Source organism: Eulemur rufifrons, chromosome 8, assembly GCF_041146395.1.
Source record: "Eulemur rufifrons isolate Redbay chromosome 8, OSU_ERuf_1, whole genome shotgun sequence".
Lineage (NCBI taxonomy): Eukaryota > Metazoa > Chordata > Mammalia > Primates > Lemuridae > Eulemur > Eulemur rufifrons.
The window spans coordinates 116,932,494-116,950,022 of record NC_090990.1 but is presented as its reverse complement, the minus strand read 5'-3'; the positions used below and the strand labels follow the sequence as shown (position 1 = coordinate 116,950,022).

At 40.9% G+C, this 17,529-nt stretch overlaps 1 protein-coding gene across 11 annotated transcripts in view; it reads left to right on the top strand.

The window, feature by feature from the left end:
* NTNG1 (netrin G1) overlaps positions 1–17,087 on the top strand; it is a 320,172-nt gene extending 303,085 nt beyond the window's left edge. For all 11 annotated transcript variants that reach the window (XM_069479083.1, XM_069479075.1, XM_069479076.1 and 8 more), the window contains one exon: positions 12,815–17,087. In XM_069479083.1, coding sequence (XP_069335184.1) covers positions 12,815–13,056 — 242 coding nt within the window. In that variant the 3' untranslated portion in view covers positions 13,057–17,087. The remainder of the gene's footprint in view (positions 1–12,814) is intronic.
* The last annotated feature ends 442 nt before the right edge of the window (positions 17,088–17,529 follow it).

Here is a 17,529-nt window from a genome sequence, read left to right as displayed (position 1 = left end):
TCTAACATCTTTTCACTGTGTTTTAAATAATGTGCACGGCCTCCCAATTGTATCCAAACCAATTCATAATTTTTTTTCTTTCTGCTGCCGGATCTGAAAGGCCCCCAAGGCACAGTTTCCACACATTTCTTGCCAGACTCTGATTTTGGTCTAAGTAGCTCGCATCTCTCCTGAGACAAAACAACCTTGCTCTTCCCAGGAAAGCTGTAAAATGCCCTTCTGCATGTCTGCAATGACTTTATTTCCCCCTGTTCAGTTCACCCACTAGGTGGATTTGTTCTTACTCAAACCTTTTTTTCTTACCAATTAACAAAGGGTTCCTTTGGATATTAGGAAAGGACTCCGAGTCCCTCTTCCTTCTGCCTCATGTTTAAAGTTTAGTGTTATAAAAGTTTTGTTGCATAGAATTACTTAACATTACTCATGAGCTTGTCTAAAATCCATGTCTTTACCTAAACTTTTTCTTAAATAAGGGCTTTTGTTTTTCTCATCGTTAAAGAAAATGAACAAACAGATCCTCTTTTCAACAGGTAAGCAGTTGTGTTTTTTTCATCTAAGGAATTGTAAAAGATGATTTGTTTTCAAATTAACAAGTATTTATTAAGCTAGAAATTATTAACAATAAAAATGAACTAGAAGACACAGGGGCATAGACTATGTGAAGTTTCATTATCTAATGCATGAACCTGTATTAATTAACACCATTTCGGTGAGTCTGACCGTCTGTCTTTACCGTGGGACTTTGAGCAGCGCCCGGCACTTACGAGTCACTTAATAATAATCACTGGGTTGAATGATCTTGCATGTTCACAGCAGCCCTGTGAAATGGCCTCTTTTACCGATGAAGAAATAGAGGCTCAGAAATTCAGACTGCAGAGCCACAGTGGTGATGTCACTATTTAAACCCGTATCTTTAAACACCATCCCAGTAAACAATTATGTACTAAACTTTGTGGTTCAAATGTTGAGTGTCTTGAGAATTTGTAAATGGGAAACAACAATGTGAGTTGCAATAATCAGCATCAACTTTATTGAAAATGTATGCTTCTGATTTGTCTACAACCATAACTTCTTTGTCCTTTCTTAACCTGGCTAATGTATTTTAGAAAATTTAAATGTTTGGTTCCCAGTACAGTAGCAAATACCTTTTTGAAAATTAACGGTCATTTTTCCTTGGAGCCAGGCATCCCTAAATGACTCCTGTCATCATTTTGCACATTCTCGTGATTCCGTAATGTTGTTTTCCTCACCTTGAATTTATTGACACCAATTCGTTTTGCCTTGACATTGGCATTAACGGGGAAATGGCTTTGTTTCATCCTGACATTATAAAATCACCTCCCAAGACTTGGTTTGACATTGTCAGGAGGTGGCTGTGGTGACAGCAAGGCCACAGCAGACAAGCGTGAATTGCAGTGATTCCCAGGAAAAAAAAAAAAAAATCATTAAGAAAAGTTACTGCTGTGTGATTTCAGTAGCTATTTTTCATATTTAAATATCCCTGCTGTTTAAAAATCCTAAGAGGGCTTAGAACACATTTAGAACACTCCTGCCAAGTATATATAGGAAAAATTGAGTCTCTAAGGAGACGTTTGGCTATAACTTGACAAACAGGAACCTCAAATTATATTTTAGCTTTACAAAGTACTCAAAGGCATTGAAATTCTGTCCTTAAAAAAAACCATGCATTTGAATTAATGACACAATTATCTCCTTTCAGCCGCAGATACTTGCATTTCTTAATACCAGATATCAAAGGCCTGTAGTATTTCTCTACCTCCTAGCCAGAATGGGGGATGTTTTACAAATTTGTCTTAAGCACTGTATGGGGCTGGGTGGGTTGCCTTTCATAATTCCCACATCGTTTCAAAGAACACCAAATCTTCTTACTTGTGTTCTTCTGTGTCTCCGTAATGGTCTCTCACCTCCTTCGCACTCCCACATAGAACTGCTCTATCTGGATTTTCCTTTAGCCTGTGGTCCAAAGTGAACTAATTGCCTCCTCAACTGAAAAAAAAAAAAGTTGCTAAGATCCGTCAGGACTTCAGGGCCATAACTTTTTCACCTTTATATTACTCACAATGCCCAGACCATAATGCATTTGCTTAAAGAAAAATAAAGGGAATGTTTCTGATCTCTTATTTCAAAACACTGGCCGTCCTTGCTGCTTCTCCTCACCTCTCTACTCCTTACTTAGGTATGTATTATATCGTTGAAAGAAGAAACCTTAACACAAGTCACCATTCTCTTCCTGTTAATTTTTTCCATTATAAAATCCTGCATGGGACCTTCTGACAAATCATGATTTTCAACCTGAGCTGGAGTGCCAAAGCTGCTGAGCAACTTTTCCATGTGTTCCTAGTCAGCTTGCTCTTCCATTCCCTGCCAAATATTTCACCCCTCCCTTCAAGACCTACCTTACCTCTACCTCCTCGTGCTCAGCAGATAGCTTTATCTCCTACTTCCCAGAAACTATTAATAAAAATTAAGCCATCAAGGAAAAATTCCTTCCACTTCCCACTCTCCAGCCTATAAACTTTGTATCCATCTGTATGTATCTCCATCTACTTTCCTATGTAGCCAGCCAGCTAGCTGCTAATAATAGATATATATCCACTATTTAGAAAGAGGCAGAGAACAAAAGACAGATTTTATTTACTTGTTTAACAAATATTTACTGAGCATCTGTTCAGTGCCAGAGACCCTGGTCACATTTTGGTATAATTTATTCCAGTCTTTTTGCCCAGGTTTATATTATTATATAAGTATATGTAGAGGTACATGTCTGTACTTATGGAGATCATACTGGATAAACATTTTGCATCTACTTTTCCTCCTGACATAATGTCATGTACTTTGAAACGATGGTTTTTACCCTGATGTGTGTTGACATCGTATGTGAATATGCCTCCCCATGAACGCCATCTTTCACCTTGAGCTAAGAGTAGAGGTCATACCTTTTATTAAACTAGACCAGTGCATTTTCTGATCCCTGATGAGAAACTCTGTGATTTCTCAGCACCATTTTTATGAGCACCTTGCCTGTGTCTGTGTCTGAAGGTGTTGACCTAAATAGGATTTCAATACATCATTAATGATCGCTTTGGGAGAGGTGCCCAGCCTTCAGCTTGTAGGATTCTTAGTGAATTAATTCTTTCTCGACATCAGCAGAGGCTTTATTTTTTTCAGGTTGCAAAAGCCAAAAATTTTAGGGGTGTCTCTTGCTCCTATGTTAGAGTCACCTGTCACCTCTTTCACACTAGCCGGGATATTGCAGACTGTAGATCAGCCTCTTTTGAGATGAACGGGGCTTTGGAATGGTACTAGATGAATAAGAATAGAATGGCTGCTCCCTGAAGTCAGATTACAGAGACGTTGCACTTGATTACCTACGAGTGATTGACCACCCACCCGAGAGCTTCCATACTGGTCCCTACGGTCCCTTCAGCTCTGCTCTTTGGCCTCAGTATGCTGAAACCAGGTAGTCTGGATGCTGTCACACGGGGTCATGCCACCAGTGCCACTGTCCCCAGATGAGTACAGACAGACAGGAGTGTAAGTCGAGAGCAGGAAGGTAAGGGTGTTTCCATACGACAGCCCCCAGGTTTCAGTCTATCGTTTGCATCTGTACCTGCCTCCCCCCACCTTCAACACTGCAAAGGGCAAAAGACTGGGCTATGGAGCCGGAGAAGGAGGTTGATGGTCTCCAGCTCAGCCCCTCCCTGCTACTCCGGAAACACACATTATTTAGGTACTCTGATTGATACGAGAGAATGCACGTCGAATGAGAATATGAAAGTCACCTTTGAGAAAATGGGCACTGCCACTCCAAGCTGACCTTGCAAGGCTTGGTGGAGTACACAACAGCTGAATGCAAATATACGGGAACTGTTTTGACCTCATGCGTGTTCAAGATTCATATCCGCAGAAGACGCACAGATGCTGTCTTTGAGGGAGGGCGTTCACTTCCTTTTTCACTTCAAGTACCTTGAATTGGATGGGTAGTGATGAATTCATTATTCTAGCAGAGATTGGAATTAGCGCCTCACTCTTCCACCCTGAGCTTCTAGCACTGGAGGGATTGAGGAAGAAATGGAACTTTAACAAATATACTTAGGTCGTGTTCTGTATTTTTTGAGAGCACCTCCACATAATTCATCTTGAGGCTTCCAACAACCGTGAGGTGGGTAAATAGGACAAATGTTATTATCACTGCTTTAGAAGTGAGGAAAGAGAGGCACAAAGAGGTTAAGTGATTTCCCCAAGTTCACCCAGCCCATTAACCACAGAGATGGGGACTTGAATCACAAGATCGGCACCTAATTCTCTTCATACCACCTCATACTTTTAGTGCACATGAAGGGAAAAATTGTCCTTGTTCCCTGGGGCACCAGATAAGATAGTCAGGCAAAACAGATCAAAAAGAAACAGTCACTCAGGTCACCACCAAGGACTCAATATTACAGAAGGCCAAAAGTCATTGCATATTTGGTCAAAAAGAGGACACATTCCTAACTTTTTGCCTTTAAAATGATACAGTTTCCATTAAAAATATTCATGCAAATCATAAAACTCGAAAGAACTTTAGAAATAACCAACTTCAAACCCTTCCCCTAACTTATAGCTGTCATTGGAATACAAGGCCCCCTCCCGCCACCCTGTGCAGCTCCATTGTCTATGTGGCTCATCACAGTAGCCCCCCATCTAGAGCCTGGTTGGATGATGGAGGGATGCATGGACAGATGTCGCCACGTGGTTTCATGATGTGTCCAAGACTTGACAGCAGGTGGACCACTAGGTAGAACTAGAACTCAGGTTTTCTGACTCTTAGCCAACATTTTTTTTTTTTTTCTCTACAGCATACCACCTCTCATGGCCAGTCCGTAAATGAGGGGAAGAGGGGAGAAAGCAGTTAGCATACCTAGAACTTCCGGAAAAAAAAAAAAGGTCACTAGATAATGGTCTATAAATTTTCTTCCATACCCCAGGAGCTAACCTGTGGCTTCAGTTTTATATCTCCCATCTCACAACTTGGTAAAATAGCCACAAAGGCTGCATAAATGGGTCATAATCAGAGCTCTTCAGCTCCCTGCCACAAACTCTGAAATGCCTCAATCAGACCTGAATATAGCATACATACCTTTGTTATTGGCCTGTTTGGTGGAGGTTATTCACTCTTTGACGTTTCTTTGAAAAGGACAGGCACAATTTGGAATATCTTTCCCGCAGCACTCCTGGGCTTGTCTCAGAGGGTGAAGGCAGAGGTCACTTTATTAATATGACCATCAAGGAAAACTACCATGGCAACGCATTGCATCAATTCCTTGAAGTGCAGGAGACAAAGCCAAAAAGAGAAACTTTCAAGTCTATAAATACAGACCAAGCATTGCTCAAGCATAGCAGCTCACTGACAGGACAAACCGAAATGTATAGGTTTGAACAAAACCCAAACAGAGAAAAGAAAACTTTCCTTTGGTAATGTAATGGATCATCATGCTCATATAGGAATAAGTGACCCTTCAGTTCACAAAAGAAAAAAAGAGAATAGCACAAGTAGCAACACTTAAGTTCTGGCTGGTGCCCTCTTTGAACATAATGGATCCAACTCTAGGTTCATTTCTCCCTATGTTCCAGAAAGGACTTATAGAGGGAAAAAGAATCAAGGTCTCATAATTCACATTTTGACAATAGATTGCAGTTTGAGAAGAAGAAATGTGTGTGACAATTGAGAAACCCACCAAAAAACATTAAAGAATTGAATAATTTAGCTATGTCCTTGTGACTCTCTTTGTCCAAGGTGCAAGAAAAACAGAGGTGAAAGAGGAAGCAATGCTGCTCAACCCTGTTCTTTCACTGTGGAAATGCTAAATGTTTGAATAAACTTATAGCCATTGTGAGAGCTTATTTTTCTACTATTGTGGCTTGCTTACTGAAGCTGTGATCAGAAATATTATAACACCTTGTTGACTTCAGCCTTTCCACCAGGATTCTACACTTTATCTTTTGGCCACATAACTCTGTTTAAGTCTAACATTAATACTATAACTTCATCTGACAAACTCCACAGATTATCTTGGCCACCCCATTTGAAAGCATTCCTAATATCAAAACATCAGGGGATTAAATGGTGTGATATTGGACACATCATAAATGAATTATTTTTATCAATAGTAAAAGGAATCCTTTAGAATATAATCAGGCTATTACCAAAGCAGAATCAGCTTTTTCCTATATCTAAGGATCGTATTTTATCATAACAAAAAGAATTGTGTCTAGCAAACAACTATTTGCATCCAGTACTGGATCAAGTGTTACATAAGGGATTTAAAAATAAATCTTCCTGTTTACTGAGATAGGGCACTCCTAGACTGTCAATAACAATAAAGAGAGAGTTGGGATATGCTTAAAATAAATACATGCATAGACTACATTTAGAGTTTTCACTTTGAGACAAACCCACGGAGAAGAGCACCAAGGAAAGGGAGTGAAAACTGAAAGATGCATGTTGAGTAGAAATCACCACTTGGATCTTTAATCTGCAACTACACACAGGATGAAGTGGAGATAATGCCATGATTGTAAATGGGTGTTTATCCTCATGTCTGTTGTGTCAACTGGTGTTGGATGCCCAGGACCTTGTGTTGAGAAGGATCGTGAAGTTCAGTGCAAGATAGTGCCATGATTAAGTAGCTATATTTCTGTTTTAGCCCATTTTGTGCTACTATAACAGAATACCACAGACTGGGTAATTAATAATGAATGATAATTTATTGACTCATAGTTCTGGAGGCTGGAAGTCCAAGATCAAGGGGCTGGCATCTTGAAAGGGCCTTCTTGCTGCATCATAACATGGTGGAAGGCATCACAAAGTGGAAGGGCAGAGAGAGAGAGACAGAGACAGACACAGAGAGAGAGAGAGAGTGCAAGAGGGAGTGAACCCATTCACATGGTAACAAAACCATTCCCATGATAATGGCATTATATTCATGAGGGAAGAGCCCTCATGACCTAAACAACTCTTCAATGTCCCACTTCTTAATACTGTTAAAATGGCAACTAAATTTCAACATGAGTTTTGGGAAGTACACACATTCAAACCACAGCAGCCTCCTACATACAGAAAATGACAGTATGGATGCCAACATACTTGCCATTTCCAGCCTGAGCCTTTGACATTTCTGGTTATACTTTCCTCGTGAGCCCTGCTAGAATGTGCTAGGACTCTAGAAGATTTAACATTTGATGCTATCAACAAAGACCTCTGCCTAGTCACAGCCTGCTATAACAGCAGAGCAGTTAGTGGACATAATTGAAAATCTACTGAGCATCTACAGAAGAGTCATTTCATGACTCCCTGGTAAGTGGAGAACTCAGCCATGTCTCGAGGAGCACAGAATGTGACACTGTACAACACCATGTATGACATTTCTCCTGACTGTTCTTTTCTAGGTAAAGAACAATAATCTGTAAGTCAGAAGACCTAGATTCTAGTTCTAGGTCTACCCTAAATCACTTTCAGTTTGCTCATCTCCAGCTTGTCTAGATGGTTTCTAAAGTTTTCTGCAAGCTCTGATTTAACTGTTTCTGTGAGAGCAAAGAAGAACTAATGACATGACAAGGATGTCTTTGGTTCCTCTTATTTTTTTCATTGTGAGCAGTACTAAAGGGTCTGGCTTAGATCCCAATTTTCTGCATTTATTCCCCCAAGAAGATAATCAAGCCTCACTTATATTTCCACTTCAAGTACTTATATTCACTTCTAATTCCCATAGCTCTGCACCTGAAAACTCACTGTCTCTCTGATCTAGAAATGCCAAGGCTTCTTCATTCTTCTTTCCCCAGCGTACATCGGGACAACTGCTCATCTCCATACCTATGGCTGACACCCAGATCCAGGCCTTCATCATTTTACCTTTAACATTAATAGAGGAGTAATTCTTTGTTGTGGGGGCTGTCCTGTACATTACAGGATGTTAGCAGCCTCCCTGGCCTCCACCCACTACGGGCCAATAGCATGCCCTCTCTGCCCAGTTGTGACAACCAAAACACATCTCCAGACATTGTCAGATATCCCATGGGAGGCAAATCATCCAATGTTGAGAACCGCTACTTTAGACTGACATCCAAAGACCTCCATTAAATGTTTATTCCTCGAAATTTTTCAATCGTTTTAAAAATTATTCCCAAATCCCTTATGTTAGATTCAATCAAGAACATGCAATGTTTATTTTGCATGTTTCCCTTGCCCAAGTCAAAGTGCCCTCTTCTCATACTCTTCCAGTCTGTTTATTCCTAGATACAGTCATACACAGCAGGAAAACTTCTATGATTAATTTCATACCCTCATATTATCACTGCGTTTTGTTGACATCTTTTCTTCTCAGCATCCTTCATAGTCTTTCTTTCTCTTCTTATGGCTGATATTCTTCAGCGTTCTGTCTGCAGTCCTCATTTTACTTGTCCTGCATTCTCCCAGGTTGAAGTCTTCTAATCCTCTTGCCTCATCTTTTGTAACAATGACCATAATCACCCCTGCTCCAAATCTGTATCTCCGGGATGACCTATCTCCTGAACCATTAAGTAGTTTTTCCAGCTAAGAGCAAAACACCTACAAAAAGAAACTATAGACCCTTGAAGTCAATATGTCCAAAAAAATTTTATTTTCTCCTCTGACCAAACTCTTCCTCCTATCTTCTTTTCTCAGCAAATTTACTTATGAGGCATCCAATACCCTAAACAGGAACCTTAGAATCTCTCTTGCCCATTCATACAACCTGTCTCCAAATCTGCTCCCTCCTTCCTCCTCATTGTTCTTACCCAGCCCAAGCCCATTTTGTTGAAGTTTCTGGTCTCCTTGCCTTTAGTGTATACTTTTTCCAGCCTTACCTTTGTTTTCCTTTTAAAGCAACCACCCTGTTCATAAATGTTTGTCAGCTTCCCACTGCCTATTATCTAAACTCCATGGTGTGTTACTGGGAACCTTCACAACCAGACTACACCTGCCTTCCTAGTCTCTGCACGTGTATCCTCTGCACGTCCAGCACTCCAGCCATACCAGTCCATTCATCATTCACTAACATTCTGCACGTGTCTGTCAGGCTCCAGCCTGAAAACTAAAGCCGTGCTAGGTATTTCAACAGGGATAATTTATTAAAGGAAATGGCTAAACAGGTGTTTGACAATTTAAAAATGAGAACAAGACACTGAAGTATTAATAACTCAGAGATAGTTTACTATGTAATCAGAACACAGCTATCACTCTGGGGCTGAGGGATTATAGGAAAGACGATGGAGTTGTCAGAAGCTAAAAGTTTGGATGAGAGATCCCACAGACCTGGGACCTGCATCTCTGAGGAAGGCTAACACCTCGCTACTGTTAGTAAAATACCTCTGACATGCTGAACAGAGGCTCAGATCTCTAGGGAAGGGAGGCTCCCAGGCTGGCACAGGAACTTCTAAGGGTGAGGTGAAGCTGGTTCTGAATAAAGCTGAGCACTGCAACCAAATGCTGATGTCGGGATGAAGTGCCCCTACTGAAGCTATAATGTTAGGAAGAGCCATCAAACGAGATGACTGAAACACGATCTCCATTCCTCTGACCTTCTCTGCTCCCTCTAGTGCCCCCTGTTGGTAGAATCCAGCAGACAACTTGCAGGGTTCTGGCCTCAACATCTGAAGGGTGGATATAGAGTTGAGAGACAACTGGTTAATAACCAACACAGTGCACTCCTTGCCTTTCCTCATACAGTTTCCCCGTTTATAATGCTCTTTCTACCAATATCTGCCTGATGCATGCCTTTGTTCAAATACAATTTCTTTTCTATAATCTTCCCTAATCTTCCCAAAAGTAATTATTTACACCATCATTTGAGTTCCCCTACCAGTTTGCAAATGATTCCTTTATAGTCTTTTTATATTGTATCATAATGTGTGTTTGTTTATTTTCTGCCAAACCGTGAACTCCTTTAGGGCAGTTAGAGTTACGACCATAAAATTTAGCAGGGTGCCTGGCATGAAACAGATGTTGGTTGAACTGTATGTAATTGATAAGGGCATTTTAATGAAATTAATATTAGATCATTTCTTATAGATATGTTATCTTCCCAAGCAGATTTGAACTTCATAAGAGCAAGATCATGCTTTATATTTCTTTTATTTTCTTCATGGTGTTTAGTACGAGGTTTTATATGCTGAAGAAGAGCTCAATGATATTTGTTAGCCACCTAGTTTGTTCATTAACCACCACAATTTTGGTTCAAAACAACATGAAGATGGAGCATGAGTTTGTGAATAGAAGGTAAGATCTATAGTTAGGTTTAGATGTGCTTCTAGAATGTGATTCCAACAGTTAGAGAGCACCGTGCATATGGTAAAGTTCTGTATTTGCTAGAGGAATAGCACAGTCAAGAGACCAAATGTCATGTGCTTATAGTGAATTCTAGAGTAATGAAGTATATTTTCAGTTTCACTTTTTTCTATTTATCTCTTACAGAAAATATATTCCCCCCCAATTCATGATATTATTAATCCTGGGCTATGTCTGTTCCTAATATATTTATTAAGTTTCTGACAACCATCAAAATCAACTAGTAATTATTTAAATGTAGGAAAGATATTGAATTTTAACTTAATCACCAGCTTCTTGAAAAAAAGAAACTTCTGTTCAACAACTGATTTACATTCAGGTCCTAGAAGAAGAAAAATAGCTTTTTTTTTTTTTAAAGAGGAGTGATATTTAATTAACTATTGATTTCTTCTCAATTATTCAAGGCAAGCAATTATCGATATTGATGGAACAGATATTTCCCTACCTCTAGTGCCCAAATGAAAGGAAATATCCCATTCAGCAATCTGCTTCCTGGAACAAGAAATGCTGAGAATCTTTAACTTTAAATGGAAACAGTTATTTGGATCTGTTTATTCCACGTTGCCCCAATTAAACAGATATTTCTTGAAGTGTAAGCAAAACAAAATCCTGAAAACCTATGTATGGCTTTCCAGATTAACTACAGTCAGAAAACAAGGGCTTTTGTCAGCTTTGACCGTGAGGCTAACCACTCTACATTTGTGGACTTTGCTTTACAGTTACAGATCTTGACATTTTTAACCGTGACTCATAAAATACTATAATCTGGATCTAATATTCATGATTTCTAAGCCACCCAATGAGAGGTAGCTTATATAATCATTAGAACCTATGGAACACTGCCTTGTATATCAATATTTTGAGCCTGAAGGATTTAGTAGGCCTTCATAGTCACTCCTGACATTTACAGATAGCAAATGTGGATGCATTTGAAAATTATACCAATACGCTATGCAACTGCATTAGAGGTCACCCAGGAAATGTTGAAGAAGGTGGTAAAACAGCACCCTGTTTAGGGCACTTTGTCATTAACCCTGTGGGTATCCACCAGTATCTTTTCTCAGCTCATTTGCACACAGAGCATTAGCATGTTTGTGTGTAAGAAGTTTCTCTTGAAGGTGACGTGACTACTGAACACGATTAATGGACAACGCAACATTCTCTATTGAGTTACTACTTGGAGGGTGTTTTTCTTTTAATACTTTGCACTTAATAGTAACATTAGGGGTGTGTATGAGTGTGTGTGTATTTAATTCATGTGGCATCCCTGGGAAAATTTGACCATGACACTTTTTTAAAAATGAAAAATGTTGTAATTTAAGAAAAGCTACTTTTTCTGCTCTGCCCCCCACCCCCATTCCAGAGTGGTTCTATATGTTACGTGCTTAAGCAGCATATGTTTCTAGGAAGTGTTCTTGGCTCTTTTATTCTTTGTTGTTGTTTTAATTTCCCTGGGTTCTATTTAACATTCTGCTAAATCAGTGAAACCTTGATTATCTAAAAGAATAGGAGACACAGAATTAATGAGGATAGCCAGAATTTGGAAGAAATAAGAAATTATTAGAGGTGAAAGCTACATGACAGGGGCCATGGATGAATTTTAGACTCTGGAATTGCTTTATTCAAACTGATTCTATTAATTGATAGACATAATGCCATTTTGATAATCAGGGTTTCACCATTGCATTTATTACTATTCCTGGAAATCAAGGTAACCTTGGGCTCTACTTCCCATATTTACAAGGTGATAAAAATCCTAATAGGCTGTCAGGGACAAATGTGACTGCTTTTCCTCACACTCCTCCCATGAAACAAGCTTCCTCTCTTCGCATCTGGCTGCTGCCTGCCTGGAGCATGCTACTTTTCCCACATCTCAACCCCTCCATCCTCCCGCCTCCCTGTGGGCCCTGTCTGCATGCACGCAGCGGCTGGAATCACCCGGGGGGCGGGGGCAGGGAGGGGAGGAGGGGAATGGCCCACTCCTTTTAGAAGTTCTTGTTCATTTTAGCAACACTGCTTTGCATTTTAAATACCATTCATCTGACTTCAAAGCTCTGCATTCTTGTATCAGGCACTTGTCCTTTAAAAACCCAGGAGGTCACAACAGGTCCCAGTTCCATGAAGTGAAGATACTGCCAAACCAGGAGTATTGCATTACTTTGTATTTGATAAGCCTGAAATGGACAATGATAATATCCAAGATTGCAGCAAAAAAAAAAAAAAATCTATACGAAAAGGACTAATATGATAAAAAAAAAAAAAAAAAAGGCAGCAAACTACATTTGTTTGGAAACTGGAGTCACAAGCTTCGTTTGTTGCGGGGGGAGGGGGGAGCACAAGATCGATAGAGATTTTTTTGAAGCTGAAAACATGATGTACCAGATGAACTTAAATTGATTCTGCTTCTCCTCCCCGCGCCCACCCCCCACCCTCCCCCTCATTCTGCAGCGAATGTCTGCGACAACGAGCTCCTGCACTGCCAGAACGGAGGGACGTGCCACAACAACGTGCGCTGCCTGTGCCCGGCCGCGTACACGGGCATCCTCTGCGAGAAGCTGCGGTGCGAGGAGGCGGGCAGCTGCGGCTCCGGCTCGGGCCAGGGCGCGCCCCCGCACGGCTGCCCCGCGCTGCTGCTGCTGCCGCTGCTGCTGCCCGCGCTGCTGGGGACGGCCAGCACCCTGGGGTTCTAGGCTTCGCGTCCAGCCACCGGACAGGCCCGTGCCGTGGGGAAGCAAACACCACCCAAGCATTTGCTACTGACATAGGAAACACACACACACACACACACACACACACAGACAGCCCCACTCAGTGTACAAACTAAGAAGGCCTAACCGAACTAAGCCATATTTATCAGCCGTGGACAGCACATCCGAGTCAAGACTGTTAATTTCTGACTCCAGAGGAGTTGGCAGCTGTTGATACTATCACCGCAAATCACATTGCCAGCTGCAGAGCATATTGTGGATTGGAAAGGCTGCGACAGCCCCCCAAACAGGAAAGACAAAAAAACAAACAAACAAATCAACCAACCTAAAAACATTCGCTACTCTACGTGGTGCACCCTCGTACCACTCTGCCCAGTGTGTGGACCAACCAAATAGCATTCTTTGCTGTCAGGTGCATTGTGGGCATAAGGAAACCCGTTACAAGCTGCCATATTGGCCTGCTTCAGCCCCTGAACCCCTTCCAACCTGTGCTTTAGTGAACGTTGCTCTGTAACCCTTGTTGGTTGAAAGATTTCTTTGTCTGATGTTAGTGATGCACACGTGTAACAGCCCCTTCCAAAAGTGCAAGCCAGTCATACCCCTGTATATCTCAGCAGCACTGAGCCCTCCCAGTGCGCGCACCCACTATACAAGAGTGGCTATAGGAAAAAGAGAGAGTGTATCTATCCTTTTGTATTCAAATGAAGTTATTTTTCTTGAAATACTGTAATATGTAGATTTTTTGTATTATTGCCAATTTGTGTTACCAGACAATCTGTTGATGTATCTAATTCAAATCAGCAAAGACTGACCTTTTATTTTGTCCTCTTTTTGTTCTGTTTTGTTTCATTGTGCAGAGATTTCTCTGTAAGGGCAACGGACGTGCTGGCATCAAAGAATATCAGTTTACATATATAACAAGTGTAATAAGATTCCACCAAAGGACATTCTAAATGTTTTCTTGTTGCTTTAACACTGGAAGATTTAAAGAATAAAAATTCCTGCATAAACGATTTCAGGAATTTGTATTGCAATTTCTTAAGATGAAAGGAGCAGCCACCAAGCAGTTTCACACTCACTTTACTGATTTCGGTGTGGACTGAATACATTCAGCTGACGAATTTAGTACCCAGGAAGATGGATTGATGTTCACTAGCTTGGACAAGTTCTGCAAAATATGAGACTATTTCTACTTGGGAAAAATTACAACAGGAAAAAAAAAAAATCTAAGTGATTGCCAAGATTATGCCAAAGCCTGTTGGCAGAGTACTAAGAGACTTTTATTTTTAAGTCATGCTATTTTCACAGATTGATGGTGATCATGTGACTCTAGGGATGCTGATCTATGTATCTTTCCAAATACAGTGTTTACATGGAGTGTCATAAGAGGCAACCTGGGGAACCAGGAAAGTAGCAGGGAAACTGAGTGATTAGCAATTTGACTTTGAATATATTCAGACTAAGTATTTATAGGAAATATCAAAATACACAGCAGCGAATAGACATAACTGCTGTTCCTGAGAATAAAGTTTGTTTTAAGTACTGCCCAAGGTGTAATAAATTCTTGTTTCTGCCTTTTATTAGGCCAATTACGCAAGGGGAGGCAGGTGGGGAAGAACCACCACAAAGTTTCAAAGAGGCTAACACAGTGTGTATTTCATTCCCAGCACACTGTTGTCCTACAGGTTACAAATGTGTTTGCCGCAGCATCTCCTGGAATCAGAAACAATTATCAGCCCAAGCCAGAGTCTTAAAGACAATGAAGTTCTACATGACTGGGTAGAACAATAAGTTATGATAGTGATAGGTCGCAAGGCTAGTTCCAGTCTGCATTCTTCACCCTGCTGCCACTCCTTGCTGAAACAGGGGAGGGGGGCGCTGAAATGTCTCCTGATAAATAACCTGGGAAAAAGCTAGATGAGGGAACAGCATGTCTCATAGGTTTTGTTCCCAGAAAAGCCAATTCAAAGAAGGCAATAAAAGGTAAACAGGTAATGCCTGTGCCGCCTGCCACCCCACGACTAAGTCTATTGGATGTTTGTTATTCAAACCAACAGTCTCTTTAGATGTGAGAAATAAGAAAAGATGGAAATAAATTAGAGCTTTGGCTTAGTGCCAGAGTGGCCAACCAGAAATTGGAGATTTACTCTGGAAGTATAAATAGAAAATTATGTTTCAGGCTCACCAAAGAATACACATGAAAATTCTGATAACATAGGGAGTTAGAGATGACTTATAATGAGGTGGATTTCTAATGTTGAAATTAGAATTTAAGTTGTCCTATAGATTATTAGCACAAACCAAAGGCAGCCCGTGTTATTTCCGGCATCGATGCACTTTATCGTCACCCACTCATGCCTTTGTCACAGTGCTCAGGAATCAGACACTGCGCATTTCAATATGTGGGATCCCATAAGCTCATTCTAAAATTTAATGAAGGCCTGATCTAAATCAATTCATCTGCATTTTATCTTTATGAGGCTATAAGAATCTAAATTGATTAGGAATATCTTGCGTTCAGTGTATTTAGATATAGTTTTCTGAATTTCCTGAAGCGATGTGATCTGCTTTTAATAAAAATTCACTTTTAGGTATACAACAAATGGAAATGAAATGTTCTTTTCAATCTGGATTCTCAAGTTCTTCTAAAGGGCCTATTCCTTTGAAGAAACGCCAACTCAGTGGACTTTATTCACCTGCTGCTTTCCAGCCTTCTGACAAAGCTGGTTTCGTCGACAGTGTTATGTCCTCAGTACAGGATTGGGGTGAGAAGGGGGTACTCAGTTGTTCACACATTTGAGGTCCTAATACTTGTTCTTTTTTCTGCTTGGCTATATCCCTAAAGGTGGTTAATATAATCTTGCATATGAGTTAATCTATCAACTTTTCCACAGCGTAAAAGTATAATTCCTTCCATCAACGCTATTGATGAGCATAAAATTTCAAAACATGGGACAAAGGTTCAGCTATCTAGAAAGTGTTGCTGTTTATAGGAAAGTAGTGAACATGGCCTGCTGTGCTGTGGAAGGGATTTATTTCTGACCGTGTGCACAGCCTAGAGGAAGAACGTCAGTCCAGCAAAGAGGGTCTCTGACCCTCCTCCAGCTTTGTCTCAGATGCCAGGAACCCAGAGTTTCCTATTCAGATGTCCTCCCCCCACTCGTAGGGCACGTGTGGGCCTCCTCTGGGGGGCCAAAGTCCTGAAAGCAGGCTGCATCAAGAGTGCACATCCCTGGGCACATCGGGCGGCAGAGGGTGCACCTGTATAGGTGGATTAATCCCTGGGGCCTGGAGTGTTCTCTGGGGAATTCACACACGCGCAAGGAGAGGGTCCTTGCAGTGAAAACCAGAATGCTTGGAGAAGAGGGGGGTGAGGGGCAGGAAGGAGAGAGACAAGGGACACCTCCAGGCCAGTCTGAGCAGTCTAAGGATCCTACATCTATACTTGGGTTTCCAGTCGTTATGAAAGCATATGTGTCAAAGTAGCAGGGTGGGATGTATTTTATTTAACACTTTGTTAGCTCGATATATAATCTTTAAATACTTACACCTAAGGCACATGGGCCTCCGTTGGTACTTTTGCCCTGGGCCCTGTAAACATTTGGCGTGGATCTGCCTGAGGTACCCTTGAATCCAATCCCTAAGCTGGCACAAATCACTCACCTCGTAACATAAAGAAAAGTCCAGGTTGAAAGAAGGCATCTGCCCCATAGTTCAACTGTCCCTGCAGTTAATGCTCACCTCACCCTTCCTTGGACCTGTGGCTTTACTGGAGTGTAAGAAATTTGGGATGAATTGGGGTCAGCTGTGAGGAAATTCTGACATCAAATCTTTTGTTCCATCTCCTTCACCCTCTGCCATCCAGTATTATTGGGTTTATTGGGTTGTAAAGACCCAGTATTCTGCAATGGGGTGCTCTGTGCGATATGGGAAATGGATTGTTGTACTTCACCTATTGTTAAATTCTAAATATAATACCTATTTAAGAGTGTCTCTGCTCACAAGATTGAACAGGATATGTGGGTACTAGGTGCTCTGTATGTTCGGTATGAACTCTACGGGCATTCATGATCGGGTGCGATTCAAAGCTCAGCTTCAAGAATCTGAACTAGAGTTCTGTGCCTACCATTTGTACCCCCAGCCTTAGTTGATAAGGATGGGTTGGCAATGGTGGCAGCAACTAAACTGCATCTTAGAATGATATGAATAACCAGGTTTGTTTGTTTGGTTTTAGGAAATCCAACTGGACGGTCTTAATATATAGGGCTGAGAAATACAGATAAGGAGCACCCTCAGGGTTCCGATTCAAGTATCTGGTCCTGCACAACTCTTTCTTTGCCTCAGGAAATAAAAACTAGATTCTAATCAATTTTGTTTCTAGGACATATCAAATGCTCATCTGACAAATATTCTGTCAGTTCTGACCATTTCCATATAGAACGATTTTTCACTTTT